Source organism: Plutella xylostella, chromosome 19, assembly GCF_932276165.1.
Source record: "Plutella xylostella chromosome 19, ilPluXylo3.1, whole genome shotgun sequence".
In the NCBI taxonomy this organism is placed as follows: Eukaryota; Metazoa; Arthropoda; class Insecta; order Lepidoptera; family Plutellidae; genus Plutella; species Plutella xylostella.
The window spans coordinates 1,905,542-1,927,847 of NC_063999.1; the positions used below are offsets into that span (position 1 = coordinate 1,905,542).

Below are 22,306 nucleotides of genomic sequence, written 5' to 3' on the forward strand. Positions count from 1 at the left end.
GTTCTGACACTACAGGGTTATTGGTAAGTAGACCTGATCCTTTCAAAAGGTGATAGAGGAAGACATTTTCAGTCGATTGAACCTTTAATGCATTATCCGAAACTTACCTTATAATCATCAAACATTACCTTAATAATCAAATGTGCATTATTTGACTTAAATAAGACAAAATAATTAAACATATTTAAAAAATATTTAAATAATGCACATTTGATTATTAAGGTGTGACTTATGCAAATAACAAAAAAAAACTGAAATATGGCTAGTTTTTTTTTTGGTTTTAAGCATAACATTTAGTCAATTTAAAAAAAGTTAAATATTAAATATCTTAGAAATGGTTTAGTTTTGGATTATGCATTATAAGGTTCAATCGACTGGAAATGTCCAGGTCACCTCCTGAAAGGATCAGGTCTACTTGCAAATAACCCTGTATACTGTCAAAATACGCTTTTTGTTTTTTAAAGAGTTTATGTCTTATTAAACTATTAACATCTAAAGTTTCATTTCCTGTCGTATCTTGAGTAAAACCAGTAAATTAATTAATTACTATTTATTTAAACAAAACACTATATGCGTTAATGGCCGCTAAGCAAAGAAGAAGGAAAAAGCGAGAGAGGACGAGTGAGCAGGACAGCAAGAGCTGCGTTCAGAAATTAGCAAATATACCACACTCTCCACCACCTAATATGAATGTTTCTTTCAATAATGAATAAAATATTTGTTTGAATAGCTCTCTCTACCTTCTATCACTTACATTTTAAAACAAACAACAATCTCAATTATAACTAAGTATAGTTCTAAATAACTTATAAATTATAACAGTAGTATTAAACAGTGGTATTCTTAAGGTACTACTACAATAACTATTATTACAATAACTATTCTAATAAACTACTATTACATTTTAAAATTTGGTTTACATGTCTTTTCCAGTTATTTCCATCCACATCGATAATATATGTTACACCTGGTGTTGATTCACCTACAATATTACCCTGAATCCATGGTTTATGACCCCCTCGATAGTCCCTGACCATGACCTTCTCACCTATCATGAATGATACATCTCTATGACCTGATGTGTATTTTCGCTGCTTCTCTAACATTTCATAGGCCTTATCTGATACTGGTGGGGGCCGTAATAGAGAAAAACGATTCCGCATCTCCCTTCCTAGCATAAGTTTTGCTGGTGTGACTCCGGTGGTACTGTGAGGAAGATTTCTATAATCAAAGAGGAATAAGTTTATAGCAGAGGCAATGGGAATTCCACTTTCCTTTATTTTTGTTACATGTGATTTAAAAGTCTCAACAAATCTTTCAGCCGCACCATTGGTGGCGGGATGATATGGGGGGGTAAAAGTATGTTTTATATTCAAAGTTTGGCAAAACTTATTGAATTCTGCACTAGTGAAGGTAGGACCATTGTCGGTCACCAGGTGAACTGGAAATCCATACCGACAGAATAAAGCTTTTAGTATTTCAACTGTACGAGCAGCACCTATATTTGACATTTCAAATGCCTCAGGCCATTTTGAGTAACTATCTACAATTACTAAGTACATTTTATTGTGAAATGGACCTAGGAAATCAGCATGTAACCTATACCATGGGGAGGGTGGTACCGGCCATGGTTTCAAAGGTGTCTTTGGTGGGTTTTTATGGTTATTTAAACATATTATACAATTTTTTGTTATCATATCTATTTCGGAGTCTAAATTAGGCCACCAAAAATATGAACGTGCCATTTGCTTCATCCGTACTATTCCAAAGTGACTTTGATGTAGTTCCTCAGTGACAGATTCTCTTAATACTGTGGGTATTATAATCCTATGCCCCCAAAATAAACAACCTCTATCCATACTTATTTCATCTTTTCGGTTGTAAAAAACAAATAGTTCAGTATCAATTAATTTTTTTTTCAGGCCAACCATCCATTGTATATCTTACTATTTTTGATAGAATCACATCTTTTTGTGTCTCGTGCTGGATAACTTTCCAGTCAACATTTTTTAAATTGGAACTGTTTGTATAAACACACATACTATTATCTGTTTCTTGAAAATATATACAATTAAAGTCTAAATTGTTAGATCCAGTCTCTACCCATGAACGTGATAAGAAATCGGCAGGATTTACATTAGTTTTGATGTGTCGTATCTTATAGTTAAAAGCTGAGAGGAAAATTGCATAGTGCTGCAATCTTTTCGCTGCCATTTTAGGAATGCCTTTGTTTGGACCAAAGATCCTGACTAAGGCTGAGTTATCTGTCTCTAACTCAAACATACGACCATAAGTGTAGTTATAGAACTTAGTAACACCAAATATGATGGCCATCGCTTCTTTGTCGATAGCAGAGTACCTCTGTTCCACTGAATTCAATTTTTTACTAGCATAAGCGATGGGTCTTACTGTACCATCAACATCTCTGTTTGACAAAACAGCAGCCAGCCCTGTGCTTGATGCATCACATGTTAGAATTAAGGGCAAGTTCAGATCAAAATGTCTGAGGCTATCTACTGATGACAACTTAATTTTTATGTCGTTAAAAGCCTTATCACAATCTTTGGTCCACTGAAATTTATTTTTCTTGGTACACTCATACAAAGGTGCAAGAGTAGATGCCATATCCTTCAAAAAACGATTATAGTAATTAATTTTTCCGAGAAATGACCTAAGCATTGTAATATTTGTTGGTGCTTTGGCTTGTAATAATGGTTCAATATTTGATTTTATAATGCTTATGTCATTCCTGGTGATTCTGAACCCAAAAACATCAATATATGTTTGGAAAAACTTACATTTTTCTAGTTTTAATTTAAACTGACATTCCTGTAATCTGCACAGTACTGTATACAATGTATTTAGGGTTTCATTAAGGTCCTTTCCAGCAATATAAATGTTATCAATGAAGACAATAGTTTTAGGTATGTTAGCAAGCTTACTACTCATGAGACGCTGGAATGATCCTGGACCAGTGCTTACACCATAGGGTAAGTACTTATATTTAAATGTTCCTTCCTCTGTGACAATAGTTGTTAATTCCTGTGAATCTACATCTAATTTTGCCTGTAAATATGCCTCCTTCAAGTCAAGTTCGCAGAAGTATTTTCCGTCTTTCAATGTATTAAAGATGTCATTAATATGGGGCAATGGATATTGGTCAACTTCCAAGTGTGGGTTCAAAGTAACTTTATAGTCACCACATAAGCGGACTGATCCATCTGGTTTCAATATAGGAACAACCGGTGTACCCCACTGACTGTATTCCACAGGAGTGATTCTATCATTTTCAAGTAATCTAGAAATTTCATTTTTTACCTTATCCTTCATCGCATACGGCACCCGACGCGCTGGAAGGCATTTGGGCTTGGCATCTGATTTTAATTTTAATTTAATTGCCTCCCCTTTGAAATCACCCCAACCGGAACTGAATACTTCTGCAAACTTTTCCTTAATTACATGTTCAGCCTCTGAAACAGATTTTACATTTAGGTTATAATTTATTTCCTCACCAATAATATGAGTGTCCATAAATTTTGGAGGCCACAGATCAAAAGCATCCAACCAATCACGGCCAATTATCCTTGGTACATCATCATGAGCTATAAAAACATTTAATTTCATAGATTTATTCTCATAATTTACTGTTAAATCTTTCATTATGCCAACTGGTTGTGAAATTGTTTGGTCAAAGTTCCTAAATCTAACATTACAATCAAGTATGTTGAATTTACTAAAGAAAAGATTCTTATCTTTTAATGGAATCACTGATACATCTGAACCGGTGTCTAGTTGAAAATCAAGATCTTTGCCTTCTACATGGAGCCTAATATAGTGTGGCGGTATCTTTCTTACATTGACAGAATATACCTCTATATGTTCATCAAATAGACCTCCAATTGAATCTTCGACACCATCCTGGATTTGTGATTGGTCGCTTCCTTGGTCATCAGTTTCCATGGTATATATTTGATTAGTTCGCGAATTCTTGGGGCATACTTTATATAGGTGTCCCTGTTTCCCACACTCAGAACAATATTTATGTATTAATCTGCATTCCGCTTTCATGTGATTATTATTCCCGCAGCAGTAACATGTTATTTGTGGTTTATTTACTCCTTTGTTACCTTGGGACTTGGAATTATTGAATTTGTTTCTTTTAGAAAGATTTTTAGAAGGAGTTCTTTGCTCCTGTTGGTACTGAAACATATCCGAGACCTCCGTCCCATTTTTGCTTTTGGTTTGTGCTAATGCCGCTTCAACAGTCTTAGCCAACACTACTGTTTCATCCAAAGTAGCATCTGGACTGCCTTTTAATAATTCAAATTTAATCAGTTTTGAGTAGACACCATCAATGAGCTTCTCTTTTATTTGGTCATCCAAGTCCTTAAATTTACACGTCCCAGCTAGTTTTCTTAAAGCTAGTACATATTCTTCAATAGTTTCTGTTTGAAACTGGTTTCTGCTTCGAAATGAGGCCCGATCCAAGGTTGACGATTGCAAGGGCGTGTATTTGGTTCTCAATTTATTACATAACTCGATGTAGGTTAATTTTAATGGTTTCTCTGGAGCACAAATACAACTTAGTGTTTCAAACACTTTTGGGCTGATTTTCGTTAGCAATAATGGCACTTTCTTAGAATCTGGTACTTCATTTAATGCTATGATACATTCCAGTTGCTGTTCGAATGATTCCCAATTCTCACCATCGAAAGAGTGTAAGTTGTAATTATTGGCCATTATTTGTTTTCGACTTTTTAGTTTGCAATAGTCACTAAGTAATTTTCTGAGATCATCCACCTTAAGATTATCATCGAATTGTAATCCGTATTCGGTTAATTTTTCCTGCAGTTCAGTCTTGTTCAGCTTGTAAATCCAAGAAGTTGTAAAAGTTTCGTTTTGATTCATTTGACATTTGTTTTCTTTATCGTCCAAAACAAACGTGAACTTAGTCACAACACAAAATGTCCGACTTTGGAATGCGTTTGCAATTATTTTTCTTTTTCGGCCAACTTCACACTGAAGCGTGCGCCGGTGAATTAGTTTTTGCTTTTTCAGAAGAAATCACTTTAATTTCAGCGATATCCTTTATTGCACACTTTACTGGGCACTTTCGTCTCGTCGCCAACTTGTCGTATCTTGAGTAAAACCAGTAAATTAATTAATTACTATTTATTTAAACAAAACACTATATGCGTTAATGGCCGCTAAGCAAAGAAGAAGGAAAAAGCGAGAGAGGACGAGTGAGCAGGACAGCAAGAGCTGCGTTCAGAAATTAGCAAATATACCAAATTTCCCAAAGCAAATAAATAATACCCAATGATAAAATAAGACTGGAAATGTGATTAAGAGGGTAACTTGTACTAAAAAAGTTATAGACGAATGGATTTAGATTTTGTTAACCTACCATTATTTTCAAATAGTTTATGTTAATAAGTACTGATATTCGCAAGACATTCGCACCAAATCATGCGAATGCGAATGCGAATGCGAATATCCAAAAAAATGCGAATATTCGCGAATGCGAATGCGAATGCGAATATTCGTTACATCACTAATACACATTATACACATCTTTAATATGATTTTATAAACGAAAGATTGCTAAATATATATATAGTAGATTTTTATACGGGTATACAGGTAAATCTATTTAATATGCGTTCATTTCACAAATGAAAGGATAATACCAATCGCAAGCACAAGTTAAAAAGAAATTATCTTTCACCGTAACACAGTCTTCGGTTTTATCTTGGACCGAGTCGTACCATATCTCATACGGGCCGTTCTCATCCAATCTCTCACCTGAAATAAAAAAAACATGAATAAAATACATAGGTACCAGTTCAAATAATTATTATTGGTTAGAAAAACGATAAGTCCTTATTAGATTTTTAAGACCCTGCGTTGCACCCTAATATCCTACCTACCGAGTAAATTGGCGAGATCCAAAGCCGATCCTCGACCAATGAACGGTTAGCAATTGACCGAGTGCTCGGCCGAGGATACTGACTCGCCAAGTCGCCACTCTACTTGGTATGTGTAACCAGGGTATAAAGGTAAGGGCACATAGTCAGCGGCGGGACTGAGACGCGACGAGTCGTCTCGTTGTCGTCGTAATGAGATGTTCCGTAAGATATGGAAATAGATGTAGGTACCTACACATAATCATTATAATTATGTTACGTGCAAAGCACGCTGGCTAAGCGCGTAACTAGGTACATATTTAAAACTAGCTGTACCCGCGCGCATCGCATCGCCTTAAAAAATCCCGTGGGAATTCCGGGATAAGAAGTTGCCTATGTTCTTTCCCAAGGTCTAGACCGTATGTATACTTACATACCAAATTTCATTCAAATCCGTTCAGTAGTTTTGGTGTGAAAGAGTAACAGACAGACAGGCAGACACAGTTACTTTCGCATTTATAATATTAGTTAGAAATTAGAATCTATGAGGCAGTAACAGCCGATTATAAATGTTGCGTTAATTAGACGATTTTAGCGTCACGTTATACTGATGCAATCTTGTTATAAAATCGTTATTACACGTGAGTGTAACTGAATACTTCTAATGAGAGAAAAACATCGCTTTATTAGTACTTATTTATACTTACTTGGAGTATAGTATATCTAATCTAAGTGGTCGAGACAGACGATGAATTACGCATCTATGACGAATCGTATATCTAGACACGCACGACACTGCTTGCTCTGTACGTACGATTACTAATGCCTACTAGAAACGTATGTCCCTAGTACTTACACCAAACGACATACGAATAAATTCAATAATTATGATATATCGCGGTAGAGAATAAATGATTGAGTCGAAGAAATGACATTCAAAGCCTTCATCACACTGAACACTATCTGCTTCAGTCATTGGATTAGCATTTAAATAAATCAATTCCGTACGAGTCGAGTAGGCATAAAGTTTGATTAGCGACCCGATTAACCGCAGTTACAATACATAATTATTAAAAAGCCGTCAACTTACACAATTATCCCGTGTGATGTTGATGTGATTCAAGAACGAAACACAAACCATTTTTGCTAGAGCCCCATTAAAGAAATGGCAACGGAAGCTTTCTCCTTATATTGTAATCTGTATAATCTAGATCAGACGCGATGACTGTATGATATTGCGCTTATGAGATGACTCCACAGTGTCGTGAGATGAAACAGTTAGACTCTGCAATGTTAACTGTCAAGCCATCATTAACACGTTAATAAGACTTTAAATATTACTTTCTGACTGACTGCGTATGAAAATTTTTGATTGGGTTTAATTGGTAACTTTAACTTTGATTATGGTAAAATTAACCTTTAAATATTCCTGTGCTAAAACAAGCGAGGTACTTACCTGTGGTTTGCAATAATTTATGTAAGATTATTTGGATAGGATATACGTTTCTTTCTACTGACCATATATTTTAAGTTACTGTAGGCCTGTTTTTATTTTTAGTTACTTTTTGCAACATCTATTATTTATAAGCAATTCGATGACTGTATTACAACACCGTCACCATTGTCATGACGATGACGTGACGAATCGTCGCGGCGGTCGTGACGTTGGTCGCGTCACGGCGCGCCGGCCGTGTGACCGGACCTTTACCTCGTAGCTATTTAGGGCCACTTTTATCAAACCCTTAATGTTAAATTAAATTCTATATACCTACATTTTGTACTGACTGACATACGTTTACTAGGCGGCTAAATACATACAAATACATATTTAGCGTTTGGTGAAATTCCACCAGGGCCGGCGATCCTATGTATCTACGAGTACAAAACAGTTGCCTAATAAAGTTTACCGTTGTGTTTATGGCCATCCAGGCATTCACTAATAATGGATTGGTTTTCCCCTAATATGCACGGTCGGCAGGCTGGCTGCAGATAAAGGGAATGGTCAGTTTACAAGCCCAGTTCTTGCCTACAGTCGTCGAAATATAATCGGCAGCTAAACAAATTTTCAATTTACTCAGATTTTTTACTTGATGAAATACATAAAAAGACACATACCTACACCACAGTCAACGTAGAACCAGTCAGCGTAGTTGACGCACGACACGGCACGCACGACAAAAAAAAATCACGACTCTATTAACGTCGTAGATCTGTAGAACAAAAGGAGTACAAAATAAGCCTACCCGTGTGACGTATAACCTGCTCCTTATACGATACTAGGTACCTGCTAGGTACCTGCTAGGTACCTAGTCAGCGGCTGACCCTAATCCTTCAAAAGGTTCAGAATGCCAACGGGACAGTCACCCCTATCAGCTTAAAAACCATCATCATCACGATTCATCATGTCCCTACTGCTGGGGCACGGGTCTCCTTCCAATGAACAAAGGGTTTAAACTTAGTCCACTACGCTGGTCTAGTGCGGGTTGGTGGATAAACCATGCAATACCACTTTTCCAACGCCCCGTATTCGCAACACCAAACTTACCATTAACCGTATAAAGGTCTCCACTGATCCTGTGAATGCCGATGTAGAACTGCGTGACCCTGACCTCGTCGTGGAACCGCTGCCTGGTGACCTTGAACTCGACCTCGTCATCCAGCACGAGTAGCCTGGCTCCCTCCATGTAGCAAGCCTTGGAGGCGTCCTGCCAGCTCTTTTCTTGGGGGTGGAGTTTGTAACACTTGTTAAGTGATCTTTCGTACTCGTAACCTAGGAAAGGGAAGGATATTAATGAAAGTAATTAGAGGGTTTTGAGGGTATGATATAAAAACTAAACTTTTATTTGACTTTGAAACATGACGTTGAAGCGTTCTCCCCTCCAAACCCCCACCTTCTATCGCCATGGACGTAAGGACGAGATTGCAAAGCTCAAGTTAAACTTTAAAGAGAAATATTTTGGGGTTCACGTAGCAGTAAATGTAGAATAGAATAGAATAAATATGTCTTTATTGGTCACAACAAATTAAAACATACTTACAAAGAAAACTTATAAACTAGGAACAATGAACAATAGGCGGCCTTAGCGCTAAGAGCGATCTCTTACAGGCAATGTACCAGTTTTGAGGGCAAAAAAGTCGTAAAACCTTACTAACTACTCACCTTTATCAATAGTCGGGCATGGCTCTGGCTGATCTATCTTTCTGCACACAAACGGCCTCGTATAACCGACTTTACAGTAGTCCAACTTGTAAGTGCCAGTGTCAATGTTCCATAAGACACAATGCTTGTCTGCCTGTGCCTCCAGAGATGGGGTCAAGGTGTCTATTTTTGGAGTAACTGCACTGTATTCGTCGTTTGTTTTTACCTCTTCTAGGTTCGCTAGTGGTAATGGGGCATTTAGTTCCACTGATTTGCCTGGAATATAAAATTGTTGGAGTTTTTTTTTACTAACTTATTTTAACAACTTTTCTTTCCTCAAAATGTATATTTGAGTGAAATTATTCAAATTTGAGATCGCGAAAATGTACTTATGCGTTATAGTGGACTAATAAAATTGAAAAGACTTGATCTTCTGTCACCATAGACTCTTATGTCTCACTTAGGGCGGATTCGACCAACGTCGAGTAACCTTTTACTCACGAGTAAACTACCATTTACTCGGGAGTAAGCAGATTTTGCATTCTACCAAACCTGAAAACGAGATAAGTAGCTTATCCCAAGAATAAAATGTTATACCGCCAAAATTGACCGTGTAACGAGCTTATCCGAGAGTAATTTTGTAATGGCGGCGGCACATCAGCTGATTAGAAAACCGTTGGAAAACCGTCATATATGACATATAAACACATCTGTCAAAACATAAACAAAACCACGTTAACCCTAGAGTGCTCGCGCTATGAGCATTTTGCCGCCCTCAGCAAAGAATGTTTATTATTTTGCGAACTATGCACTACTCAAGGTCCAGCGCCTATGTAGCTGACTTCTCGGTCTTCTGCTACATGTTACGTAAATTTGGAGAAATTCAGTGCACAGGTTACGGCAGGACGAGAGAATTGAAGAGAGTGTGTCGCACGCGGCGGCAAAATGCTCACAGCGCGAGCACTCGCGTCAGTGAAATTTTAGTTATTTTTTTTACAATTGTTATGAAATATTGTTAGTTTTTCAGTGTTTTTTGGTAATAACAATGTAAATATAATGTAGGTATGTATCTATTTCAGTTTACATTCGATTAACGATATAATTTTGTTAATTTACTAACGAGTTAATTTTACGAAGAATTTACCTGGAAAAAATAGCTCTGCCCATAACTACACCACGTATAACAATAAAATCTCACATATGGACAGTACATAAGTGTTTTTTATTGGTCCGGTGATACAAGTCTCCCGTTTTGTACCACCAGACCAACATTAAACACCCTAAAGAAGAGAGGGTACATGCATATAACTATGTCCATATAAGAAAAATAGTAGGTCAAAAAAGAGTGCAATACATGAAGAAAGTTACTGTGCAACGATTACTTTGTGTTCATGTTTCAGGACTGTGTTGCTGAAATAAATGCTGTAGATGACGATAACGTCTAATTTTTTTCATAATTTTGAGTTTTGTTGATTTTGTGTGGTTTAAGACAAACTTATACCTAAAAGATCAGATTTTTTACCAAAGCATGAACGATAGCTCATATAATGGACAATTATAGTATAAAAACTATAAATATTACTTTTTCTAATACCATATGATTAATTTTATTCAAATTATATACATTTATATGTTTTCGTAATTATTAAGTGTCCAAAAAATACATTTTAATATGGGCGGCAAAATGCCGCCACGCGAGCACTCGCGTCACACAAAAAGGCGCGACTACTCTAGGGTTAAGAGGCAAATTCTCAGAATAACAACAGCGATTAAAATATTAAAACATAAACAATTTTATACTATTATAATCCATTCAAACTAAGTTGGCATGTCATTTATATTGCATACTTTGAATACGCAGCTATTTTTATTTTAGTTGCAGTACAGTTTCGTTTCGTTTCGTTCCTTGTTCATTCAATTAATCATGGTATAACTTGGTAGAATGCAAATGTACTTATCCCAGATATTTACTCGCGTATAAATTTTATTCCGGTATAGTTATTCTCGTGTAATGTGATGTTTGGACGAATTCAGCCTTAGCCATGCCAAGACGTGACAAAAGTGGTCGCATTCGCTCTCAAAGCCGCGTGATGTGAGTGAGCGCGACGCAAAACATTATCACGTCTTGATGTGCACGTTTTGCGCTCCATGTTAGCCCTTATAAAAACACTATAAAGCTACACAATCCCATTCTCAGTTCTCACCATCAACAGTAACGAACTCTCCGAAGCTAAACTCGTCCCTTATCGCAACCAGCAGATCAGAGTCGTTCAGATTGAACTTGGCGCTCAAGTTTGCTACCACCGTCAACTCTTCTCGTGTCTTCGGGTAGAAGAGCTGAGAGCTCTCCTCATGACAGACTTGGAACGCTTCAGTGAAGTCACTGCCGGCAGCAGAGAATACGTGGAGCTTGTAGAAGCTGTTGACCTGCTTGAAGTGTGTGTAGTCGCGTCGGAAGAACTGTACGACGCGGGCCGATGATGTTGCAGCTGTGTGGAATGGAATAGAATAAATATTCTTTATTAGTACACAAAAAAACATGGTCAAAATTACAATAAACTTAATGTAACACATCATTATGTACAAATGGCGGTCTTATCGTTATCGCTTAAAGTGATTTCATCCAGCCAACCTTTGGGTGGAAGGATATTTCGAAGCAAAGGGTTAAGTGTATCATGGTATTTGTTTTGGATATGTACATACATACTTAGGTTTCTTCTGTTGGGTATAATGACTGTGTGTGAAGAAATATAAAAATAATAATGAAGACACAGATTAAGATACCGTCACAAAGGTCTTAATTTTGTCATGCACAAACTGAATGTTAAACTTACCAAGCAAAAATAACACTATTATTGTATTTATTGACATGTTTAATTGATTCAAACTGAACTGTTGCCTTCACTAAGAATATCTTACGAATGTCGAAGTTCGATTCCCCGCCAGGATGTTGTCTTCACCGAGTATTTATTAAATTATCTTTATCAGCAAGGATAATATGGGTACTTAAGTACAGGGTGTTAATTTTCTAAGCTAGCCACCCGCTTTTCTCTATACATTTTGTACTCACGTGATAGGTGGCAAGTGGCAAGCCATATCGCTGTTTTTGAATGTGTACAATCCACTTAGGGTACACAAACACATTAAGTACACAACTAGAATCTAGATGTGCAGGTTTTCTCACGACCTTTTGGTTTACCGTATTTGTGCCTAAATTCCTTATTTGCTTATTTCTAATTTACCGTATTTGTACATAAATTCCTTATTTCTAAACAATCCATTCGTACTTGCTGAAAATCGAACACACGGCTTCAAGAATGACAGACCTTATTATAATACATACGCCACTAGGCCACTACGCCTCGTATATTTTTTATGCCGTTCTTGGGACCACATACCTAATACTTAGAGGGACGCTACGCCGACGTGACGCAACGCAGCGCAACAACGCACCAATAGGGTCTCACCCTTAGACAAAAAATACAATACTGTACATGTTGGAATTAATTATTTATCTTTCCTTTGTGCTAAAGGTCAATTTAAGATAGCACTTCTTATGACAAAATTATTAGTAAAGGAGTCTACACACCAAACCCGCCGACCCGCCGACACAGCCCGGCGACTTGGTGTCGGCGACCCAAACCCGCCAACCCGCCAACATGTGTCATGGGGCTGTGTCGGTGAGTTAGTCGGCGCGGCGGCAAGAAATCAGTACAACTTTTTTAGTTAGTGATTGCAGTGTGTACGAACGTGGAGTGTCGGCGGGCAACTGAGCGTGCGCGTACGCAAGTCGCCGGCCATGCCGCCGACTTGCACGCGCGGGTACGAGTCGCCGACATGATTCTTGAAACAAAGTCGCCGACACCAAGCCGCCGGGCTGTGTCGGCGGGTCGGCGGGTTTGGTGTGTAGACTCCTTAACAACAACTTCCATTGTCCAAGAACCATGCCTACATACGTCAGATACCAAAACCGTATCACTACGTCGAGGCAGTCAAAAATTATTGAAAGTTCAAAACACACCTAATGTCCGTAAGGCGTTTAAATCTCAAGATATGTTTTTTTTATGAAAACTAAGTATCTAAAACTTTAAAATGGCCGCCATTTCTAGAATATTGAGATTTGACCCCACATATGGGGTGTTTTCTCGATGAAATCACTCGTAGAATACACCCTTAAAGTTTGTCGGGTTAGAAAAACAACACATTGTACATATAAATCTTGAAAGTTATTACGTACAATAGAATATAATCCAATGTTAGGTTGCGCTGCTTCGCCGCTAGTTAGTTTGATGTGATTTGATCAATCCATTGTGAAGAGATGTATGAACTACAATAAACGCTTCACGGTTGGTAATAGATGCGTTGACCCTACTCTGATTGCGTTATTTTTATTACGTAGTGGTAGTAGTGATGTTTTTTATTACTTACCTATCTAAGGGCGTGTACACAAAACTGCGATGTGACGTTGCCTTGCAAAAAACTGCGACGGTTTTGACAGTTTTTCAGAGCAAATGCTTAAGTTCATATTATTAGGTACTGTTGCAGTTTTTTGCGATGCTACGCCGAAGCCTTAAATATTATTACCTATGCATAGAACGCGTAATAAAGTAAGTAAGTACTTAATTGTGTTTGTTGTAAGAACTTATATTTTAATTTTACTATTACATCCTATGTAATAAAATATTAGCTTTTTGATATATTTTACATCCGAATAGACGGTAACCGTAAGGTTTGTTTGCGCCTTTATATAGCTGTAAGGCAGCGCCATCTGCCGTCCAGTATACCAAGCTCCACTCATACTGCCATCTAGCGATGAGTAGCAGTACTAAACTATTCATAATATTTTTGTTTTACACGATTTTAATTTGTGATATTTTGTAATGAAAACCAAAGGATCGTCTATTGATCAAACAATAATAAATATAAGGTTAGATTAGATTTAATATTTAATCTGTTAGCAAAGCTAAAAAGTTATTATTATAAACCCTTTGTTTTGCAAGGGTTATTCAACTGCCCGATAAGCCTAGCAAGTTTATTGCGGCTTATAAGTAAGTAATTTGGAGAACAATTGAAATTCTCTTGATTACGTCCAACAATAACAATCTCCATCCGCTATCAAAGCCGGCATTAGGTCCAATTTGTTCGGAGTTTCACAGACACGGCGGGCGAAAAAGTAGACTCCACTGGTTCCCTAGTCCACGCTCGTGCCAGTCGCAGACAGTCAGCCGGCGAGCAGCGCGGGATCGCGACGCGTTCTTATTCGAATTTCAAATTTCCCGCGATCGAACACGTTCGAAAATAAAACTCGACGAAAAAGTTTTCATAACTTTTTAAAGTTTGAACTCTTTGGTTTGTGTTTGTGAGTTTGTTTTTGTTCGCAAATGAGAACTTTGACGATATTTCTGGAAAGTGCTCTGGTTCTGCGGGTGATTACCTAAAATAGAATTTATTGTGTTCTGGGATTTTATTTTGGTAAGTTATAGTCTTCTAATTTGTATTTTTTTCACACCTATTTCGAAAGATGCCCATTATAGGTTCATCTAACTTATACGATACACTACCCTTCCTCTGTCTGGCACGGTAGTACTTACTTAACTATTTTTTTTTGGTGTCGGCACTTGCTGTTTATTGCAAAGCTAGCGTTGTCGTAGTCTATGTATTTTCATTCGTAGTGTTTAATTTCTACCAAAACAATCGAAAGTGTCAGTAAATGACAGAAGTGAGCGCGATAGCGAGTTACTCGGTGTCGTAGGTAATGTTTGTTTATTTTCGTCGCAAGTTAATGTATTGTGGTGCCTTGACCTCTCCGTATAGATAGAGATAAGTTATATAGGTACTCTCTTCAAAGAGTGCAAAGAAACTTATGTGATAGATGCTTAATGATAACAACTTAACAACATCATTCCATTTATTTTAAAATAATTAAGTATACCTACATGTCATAAATTAAATTATTTGATGACAAATTAAGAAGTAGCCATGCTCCGATATCTACATAAAATCTAGGTAAAGTTTAAAATATTTAGATAGATACATACTCACTTAAACTTATGTAGGTATACTTACTTAATTATGTGTAGGTAGATACATAGGTATGTCTGCCCTAAATGTATAATGTATAGCAATGTAGGTTACTAAGTTACCTACGGTTGGGCCCCTCCTACGTATAAAGTATATTGGTAATATAATCAGAGTTTATAAACCACGCTTTACATATACTTAACTAGATATCAACTACGGCAGTTAGGTATACTTACCTACTTATATATCTTACTAGCTAGTATATTATATACTACTTACTCTTATACCGAGGACCGTGCTAAATTCCACGCTAACTGCCCTTTATTAGGAAAACCGAGGACCGTTAGATGGAGACGTTAAAGAGAATAGTATTTTTATAGTAATTATTTTGCACTCATGAGCAAACAAAATAGTTCCACTTACAAAATGCTAAAAACCAATTAAGAGCCAAAATTTTTAAACATTTCATAGGAAATTTGAACAAAATATTCAAATTTTTTGTTGTTACGATCCTGAATTCCTGATGCACCGTTAAATGTAAACAATTCTATCTGACTTCATTCAAATCAAAATATACCTAATACGTGTTCATGAAAAATATGATATACTTACCCGATCTATTCAAGTATAAAAAATCTCAATAGCATTCGTAAATCCATGGCATCTGTATCCCCATAGCAATTTACCCGACAGTCTAAACCCGAAAGGAGAATAAATTGCCTCCATTTTATTTATAAAGCAACCCATGCCCGCCACACAGATCCCAGATAAATCAATCAATGACATGAATATTGCAGCAGGTCCGTAAAAACCACTCGGGACTCGAACCCTGGCCTCCGGAATTCGCGCCTCGAGAATAACTCCAAATACTTTAAGGACGTTTGTTTATTTTGTAAAAAGTTAATAAACATTTTGTACGCTTCGGCTTCCTTTGGCCCGAACTTGGAAGTAGCTGAGAGTGACAAAAACGATTTAAGTGAGTTATCGTGTCATTATCATTCCTACGGAAAAATGCATTTTATATCAAACAATACGTTACCTTTACCTACGTATATAAGATAATATGAAAAAAATAAAATAATATGAACAAGATACACAAGAACTTATACCTAATTTCTAAACTGTGAATTCATTGCTCGTGACTCTTACTGTAAGCAATATTTAAAAAAGGCTCCAACCTTTTTTGTCTATGCCTAAATGCAATAACGAACCATAGACATTAATTGTCTATGTAACGAACATGACAATTTTCAGCGGTGGATGGAAGGTAAGTCGTCTCCATTACTAGCGTGATCATGATGATGTTAAGGAAGCAAATAAGAATAATCCAACCGTTGGCTTCTCAGTAAGTATGTGAATCGTTCAAAGCAAAACGCCATTTCCTTTGACTATTTTCATAAGTAGCACACAAACCATTGATGTTCCTGAAACCAATGAATAATGATCCTGAATCTATGTTTCAGTTTTCATGTGTAAAACTAGTACCTACTTAATTTCAAACAAAACTGTGGCGTGCTGGTCATTGAAATAAAAACCAAATAAATAAGTTTAAAAAGTGGACTGTACATACAGTTTTAAGTAAGTAGTTATTGCCAGTACGGTGGTTCTAATGCGACTAAATCAGGAACTTATCTTTTTTCATGTGCATGTATTGTACAAAAACAAATACATACAATTTAAATATCAAGAAATAAAAATATACGGTTACGGGTGCGAAGGGTAGGAGAGGAAAACCAAAGAAATAAACAAGTTTACGACACTAGACAAACTCTATTATTCATTTGCATTTATTGCATTTATTCTTCCCCTGTTTTCTAAGTCCCCTTGTTATGATACCTACACAACCAATACGTACTTATACTCGTACATAATATAGGTACATACAATATATCTACATAAATATTATCCTTATTTATTTTACTTTCTCATCTAAGAATCTAAGAAGGATGTTGTCTTGATCTTAATGAGACATCCTAACTTCCTAACTAATATTATAAATGCGAAAGTAACTGTGTCTGTCTGTCTGTCTGTCTGTTACTCTTTCACGCCAAAACTACTGAACGGATTTGAATGAAATTTGGTATACATACGGTCTAGACCCTGAGAAAGAACATAGGCTAATTTTTATCTCGGAATTCCCACGGGAAAACTTTTTAACGCGAAGCGAAGCGCGCGGGAACAGCTATACCTAATAAAAGGATGGGAAACGTACATAATATATCTCGGTCTAGGTAAAACAGACTTTATGCAACTATTGCAGACGGCGGCGGCGGCTTTTCTGTTTAAGAGTAATTTGGAGCTATTGTCACTGGATCTTTTTCATTGCTCGTGAGTGTATAGTGTATCATGCATATCAGCCAGTTACCTATTGTACATATGTTGCAAAAACGAAAAATAAAATGCTTTTGCCACAATTTCACACAGTTTATTTGCGGTGTAATTTCCTGTGAGATTATTCTAATGGGGGGCTATTATTTAGCTATTAGCGTGGCGACACTTTCCCATATTTTATACGATTAGATACGTAACATCGGCAACTAAGTACAGGTTTTTTGAATCATGACGATTCATTCTACTTTATATTTGCTGGAATACCTAAGTAACATCCTCATCAAGACAACATCCTTCTATAACCAACTAAAAAGTAAATATTCTGTTAAATTTTTAAATTAAATTATTCTAAAAAATCTGGCATGGTGGTGTATGCATTTGGTATCTAACTGGAACTATTTCATTGCTAATGTATTTTAGCTTTACGTTTATGCGTCTATGCCCTTTGCAGAGTTATTCTGAGCTATTATTGCTGGTGAATTTCCCAATGCCGAGTAGAATCGCCCGCTCCGATTCCGTGGCTGACCGCAGTGATATAATCTGCCTATCATTGCTACATTACGGCCTGGAGGTATCTCTATTTTATGCTAACAGGTGCGCTATTCTGCACAGCTAAGCTATCTTATAGCGACAACGCTTTGTTTTGTCAGCTAAGTACCACCACCGTTAATTTTGCAAACTATATTGATGGTCTTCAAATCAATGGATAATGATCCTGGTTTTCAGTTTTCATGTGTAAAACTAATAATTTCGAACAAATAAAAAGATACGGTTATGGGTCCGATGCGAAGGGTAGGAGAGGAGAACCAAATAAACAAGTTTACGACACTGCATCTATTCTTCCCCTATTTTCTGTTTTCTCCCTGTCCCGGGTCTTCCTCTTACAGACGAAAAATTAAATGTGATTCAGACATTCGTGAACAGCCTTTTTCATGCAATTGAAAATCCACACAATGATTTCAAAAAAGGAAGGATATGCCCGTCAGAACATTTTATCAAAAGAAAATTATACCCGCGCGTTGGCCTTAATTCATACAAATTATGACAGATTTATGAGATTTTAGGGCCAACGCGAGGGTGTCATTTTCTACAGCAGGTGGGCATGTCCTTACGCTAGTAATATATAAGTCGATACAACGCTTACATTAATGTACTCTACATAAAGTTAGATCGTGATTTACAAAATTGTTGCATTGTCCTGAATAGGTAACTTGTATATATTATGTAGGTATAGGCCTATTACACTATCTCTGTGGATCTCGGGGGGCTTTCTACAAATTATCCCATTGAAATGCTCGTTGAGCACTGACAGTCCAGTACCAGGGGTTAGTCCAGCTTGACAGGAACTAACGAACAAGACCTGTCATTGGTAGAGCGGCTTAGCCCTAGTTTCACCATACTCTGTTAGATCATAACAAGGGATTAGTGGTTGATCTGTCAAGAATTTAATATAGAGAAGATATGACGTATAATTGATGACATTACAATGTAACAGTAGTGGTGTTAATGATCTAACAGTCTATGGTGAAACTTGGGCTTAGCTCAACAATGGCATTAGAATTTTGGGCAACTTAGTGATAACACAACATCTAAAAAATTAATGATTTCAGTAGTGTACCAAAAAGAATGGTTAAAAAATCGTTTAAAAATGCGTAAGCTAGAGGTAACCCAAGGCACAGGCCAAGAGCTTGTGGGTGTTAGTAGGTCCGGGCAGGTACTCAAGTACATTTACTTTGTACTGATAGAATAAATCTATTGTCCGGTATTTATGTACTAACAATGCGCCTACACCTTAAGGAGATCGAAAATCGACGTCCGACTTTTTATAGGAAAAAAATAGATCTTATACTCATCTTATTGGAATAATATATTGCAAAGCACCGTGCCACAAAAAGTCTATAAGAAAAAGTTCGCAACGGACGCATCGCATTCAGTATTCTTTCTATAGAATTTCACACAAGTGAGTCCACTTCATCGGCATTGTCGACGCTGTTTCTCCATACATTTATGACAATCCGTTTGGTGCGATACGTACGATACCGATAGGCTACAATATGCTTAGCTTAAAAAGTCGGTTGTGTAGGGACACCCTAAGGTCCCTAAGGCTTCACTGACTGCGATGTAAAGTCATCCCAAGTGTTACGTCTGATGCACTATCCTCAAAAGAAACATTTACAGAGTCATGCTATAAAATTGATTTAACTGTACATTTACATTTCCATACACACTCGAATACAGAAGCAACAATTTACCGACACGACTGTTAAAAACTAACGGTGTCGAGCTTAGACTAACAAAATATGAACAAGATGAAGAAACGTCTGGAAAAAAGTAAATAATATCTCACTTCTACCACTAAGCTCTTTTTACCCGACTGCCGAAGGAGGAGGGTAATGTTTTTTTACTTTTTAATTTTTTTTTGGAATTAGTTCGGCTAGAAGATTTGTGACTTTATTCATTGTTACAGCAGTTGTCATAAGGTTGAACATAAAACGGTTTGACAGTAAGTAAACAAAATGCGAACAGTTAATTTCTTTGTTTCTGTATGTTTCGTACCATCGTGTTCGTATATTGTTACTCTAAGGTGTCGAACATGTGGTAAGTGAAATATTTCTCCGCATGTTAGCCATTAGTGACAAAGATTTAACGGTTGCGCAAGCGCAAGACGCTGCAGCTTCGCTCCAGTCACTTGTTTTATGCATTTGGTACAGTTACCGTATCACCATCACCACAGAGACTACTTAGCAATTAACAATCCATAAGCAGCGTCGCCTTCCTGTCAAAAATCAGTCAGGTCCATAATGTTACGTTAGATTGGATAAATAATTTCATTAAATAACATATTACAATGGGTTCGATTCCCGGCTGGGGCAGATATTTGTTTAAACACAGATATTTGTTCTCGGGTCTTGGATGTGCCCGTAAAATGGCAATAGGCCCGCCCCCTATTACATTGGGACTAACATACACTCTGGCGAAAAGTGGGTGCAGCAATGCACCTCTGCCTACCCCGCAAGGGAGTAAATTAGTACAAGGCGTGAGTGCGTGTTTTTTTTTTTTTTTTTTACAATGTTTATAAGCACGCATATGGGGTATGGGGTACGCAAACGAACGAGGCAGCCTTCTCATGAACTTTTGCTTTGAACATCAACTACATGTTACCAACACGTTTTTCAAAAAGAATCAAAAACAAAAGTGGACATGGTTATCCTCAGATGGTTCAACTAAAAATGAAATTGACTTTATTTTGGTTAAAACTAAGGAAAAAGCCGAAAATATGGAAGTCATATCCACAAAATTTCCCAGTGATCACAGACTACTGAGATTAAGCTACAATTTAGACAAGTATATGAAGAAAAAGAGAAGTAGTTATAGACATAAAAATAAAAATTTCTCACCAATTGAAGAAGAATCCCTCAAAAATATGATAAAAGAGCAAATAGAGTTATTGCATAATGATTCAAAAATCAATTCAACCTACACAAAAACCATAGAAGAAATTAAAAAATGCGTCAAACATCTTCCTATCACAAAAGAAAATTCACACAAGACACAATACATCACAAAAGATATAGAATATTTGATTGACGAAAGAAACAAACTTAAACAAATTCCAAATAGAACTATAGAACAAAGAAAGAAACTGAAAAAGCTGTATACTAAAATACCGAAGAAAATAAAAGAAAGTAGACAGAGAATTAAATTAGAAAGTTTAGAAAAAGAAATAAACATAAGAAGCTCTACAAAACGCTCTAAAATAAAATTTGAACACTCTAAAGACTGGATTAAATCACTCCACAGCAATGAAATTCGAAAAGAAACCACAAAAAGACAAGAGATCCTAACGGTGGCCACCAACTTCTACAAGCAACTGTATTCCTGTCATGATAATGCTTACACAGAGCCAAAGACAAACACACGGGTAAATGAATCAGTTGCAATAATATTGAATAGAGAAACTGAGTTTGCAATAATGCAACTAAAGAAGGACAAATGTTCAGGTGCAGATGGAATAACGAACGACACTATTATAGCCATGATAGAGCCGCTTTCCCCACACCTTACTAAATTGTTTAACAATATTTTAATACAAGAGCAGATACCAGAAGATTGGAATAATGCAATAATAACATTGCTCTACAAAAAGGGTGACCCTAACTTAATCGACAACTACAGACCTATATGCTTGTTGCCTACCATATACAAGCTATTCTCCAAAATTATCCTCAATAGACTAACCCAACAACTAGATGAACAACAACCTAGAGAACAAGCCGGTTTTAGGAAAGGGTTTTCCACTACAGACCACATATTTACGTTGACTCAAGTGATTGAAAAATACAAGGAATATAACAAAGATCTCTATCTGGCATTTGTAGACTACACAAAGGCATTCGACTCAGTCTCACACTCACAACTATGGGAGAGTCTGAAAGAACAAGGCATACCAACAAAATATATAAGCATTCTCAAAGCCATCTACAGCAAGACAAGTGCTCAAATACGGCTTGAGAAAATAGGCGACACTTTCCCTATTAAACGTGGAGTGAAACAAGGGGACCCCATCTCACCTAAGTTGTTTACAGCCCTCTTAGAGTCAGTATTTAGGAAAATTCACTTTGAATCCGATAAATGCGGTATAAACATCAACGGAGAAATGCTGACTCATTTAAGATTCGCTGACGACATCGTTCTCCTAGCAGATAGCCACGATGCTATACAAACGATGCTTAGAACACTTGACACAGAAAGTCGTAAGGTGGGACTACTTATGAACTCCTCAAAAACAAGAGTGATGACGAATAGTACAGAAAAACCGATCCATATACACAGTGGAAATATTAAATACGTCAATGAGTATATATATTTAGGACAAATTATATCTTTTGAAGAAGCCATGGAAAAAGAA

General features: G+C 36.8%; 2 protein-coding genes across 3 annotated transcripts in view; one reads left to right on the forward strand and one right to left on the reverse strand.

The window, feature by feature from the left end:
- Nucleotides 1–22,306, forward strand: part of LOC119690525 (phospholipid phosphatase 3) — a 78,097-nt gene that overhangs the window by 5,866 nt on the left and 49,925 nt on the right. The window contains exon 1 of one of the 2 annotated variants that reach the window (XM_038105810.2): nt 14,415–14,517. The exons of the other annotated variant lie outside the window; for it this stretch is intronic. The gene's annotated coding sequence lies outside the window, so the exon portion shown is untranslated. Of the gene's footprint in view, nt 1–14,414; nt 14,518–22,306 lie in introns of those variants that run through there. 2 annotated transcript variants of the gene reach the window in all.
- LOC119690526 (C-type mannose receptor 2) lies at nt 5,561–12,005 on the reverse strand. The gene is made up of 5 exons (XM_038105811.2): nt 11,880–12,005; nt 11,250–11,534; nt 9,067–9,321; nt 8,452–8,676; nt 5,561–5,805 (listed from the first exon to the last, which is right to left on the reverse strand). The coding sequence occupies exons 1-5, from the start codon at nt 11,914–11,916 to the stop codon at nt 5,654–5,656; spliced, it is 954 nt and encodes a 317-aa protein (XP_037961739.2). The 5' UTR covers nt 11,917–12,005; the 3' UTR covers nt 5,561–5,653.

What these genes read in the sequence shown, in the direction of transcription:
- LOC119690526 (XM_038105811.2), bottom strand. Translation starts at nt 11,916, where the DNA reads ATGTCAATAAATACAATAATAGTGTTATTTTTGCTTG. An exon ending in AGAGTTCGTTACTGTTGATG is followed by an intron (nt 9,322 to 11,249) that starts GTGAGAACTGAG and finishes TTTATATTCCAG; the next exon opens with GCAAATCAGTGGAACTAAAT. An exon ending in AGACCTTTATACGGTTAATG is followed by an intron (nt 5,806 to 8,451) that starts GTAAGTTTGGTG and finishes TTTTTATTTCAG; the next exon opens with GTGAGAGATTGGATGAGAAC.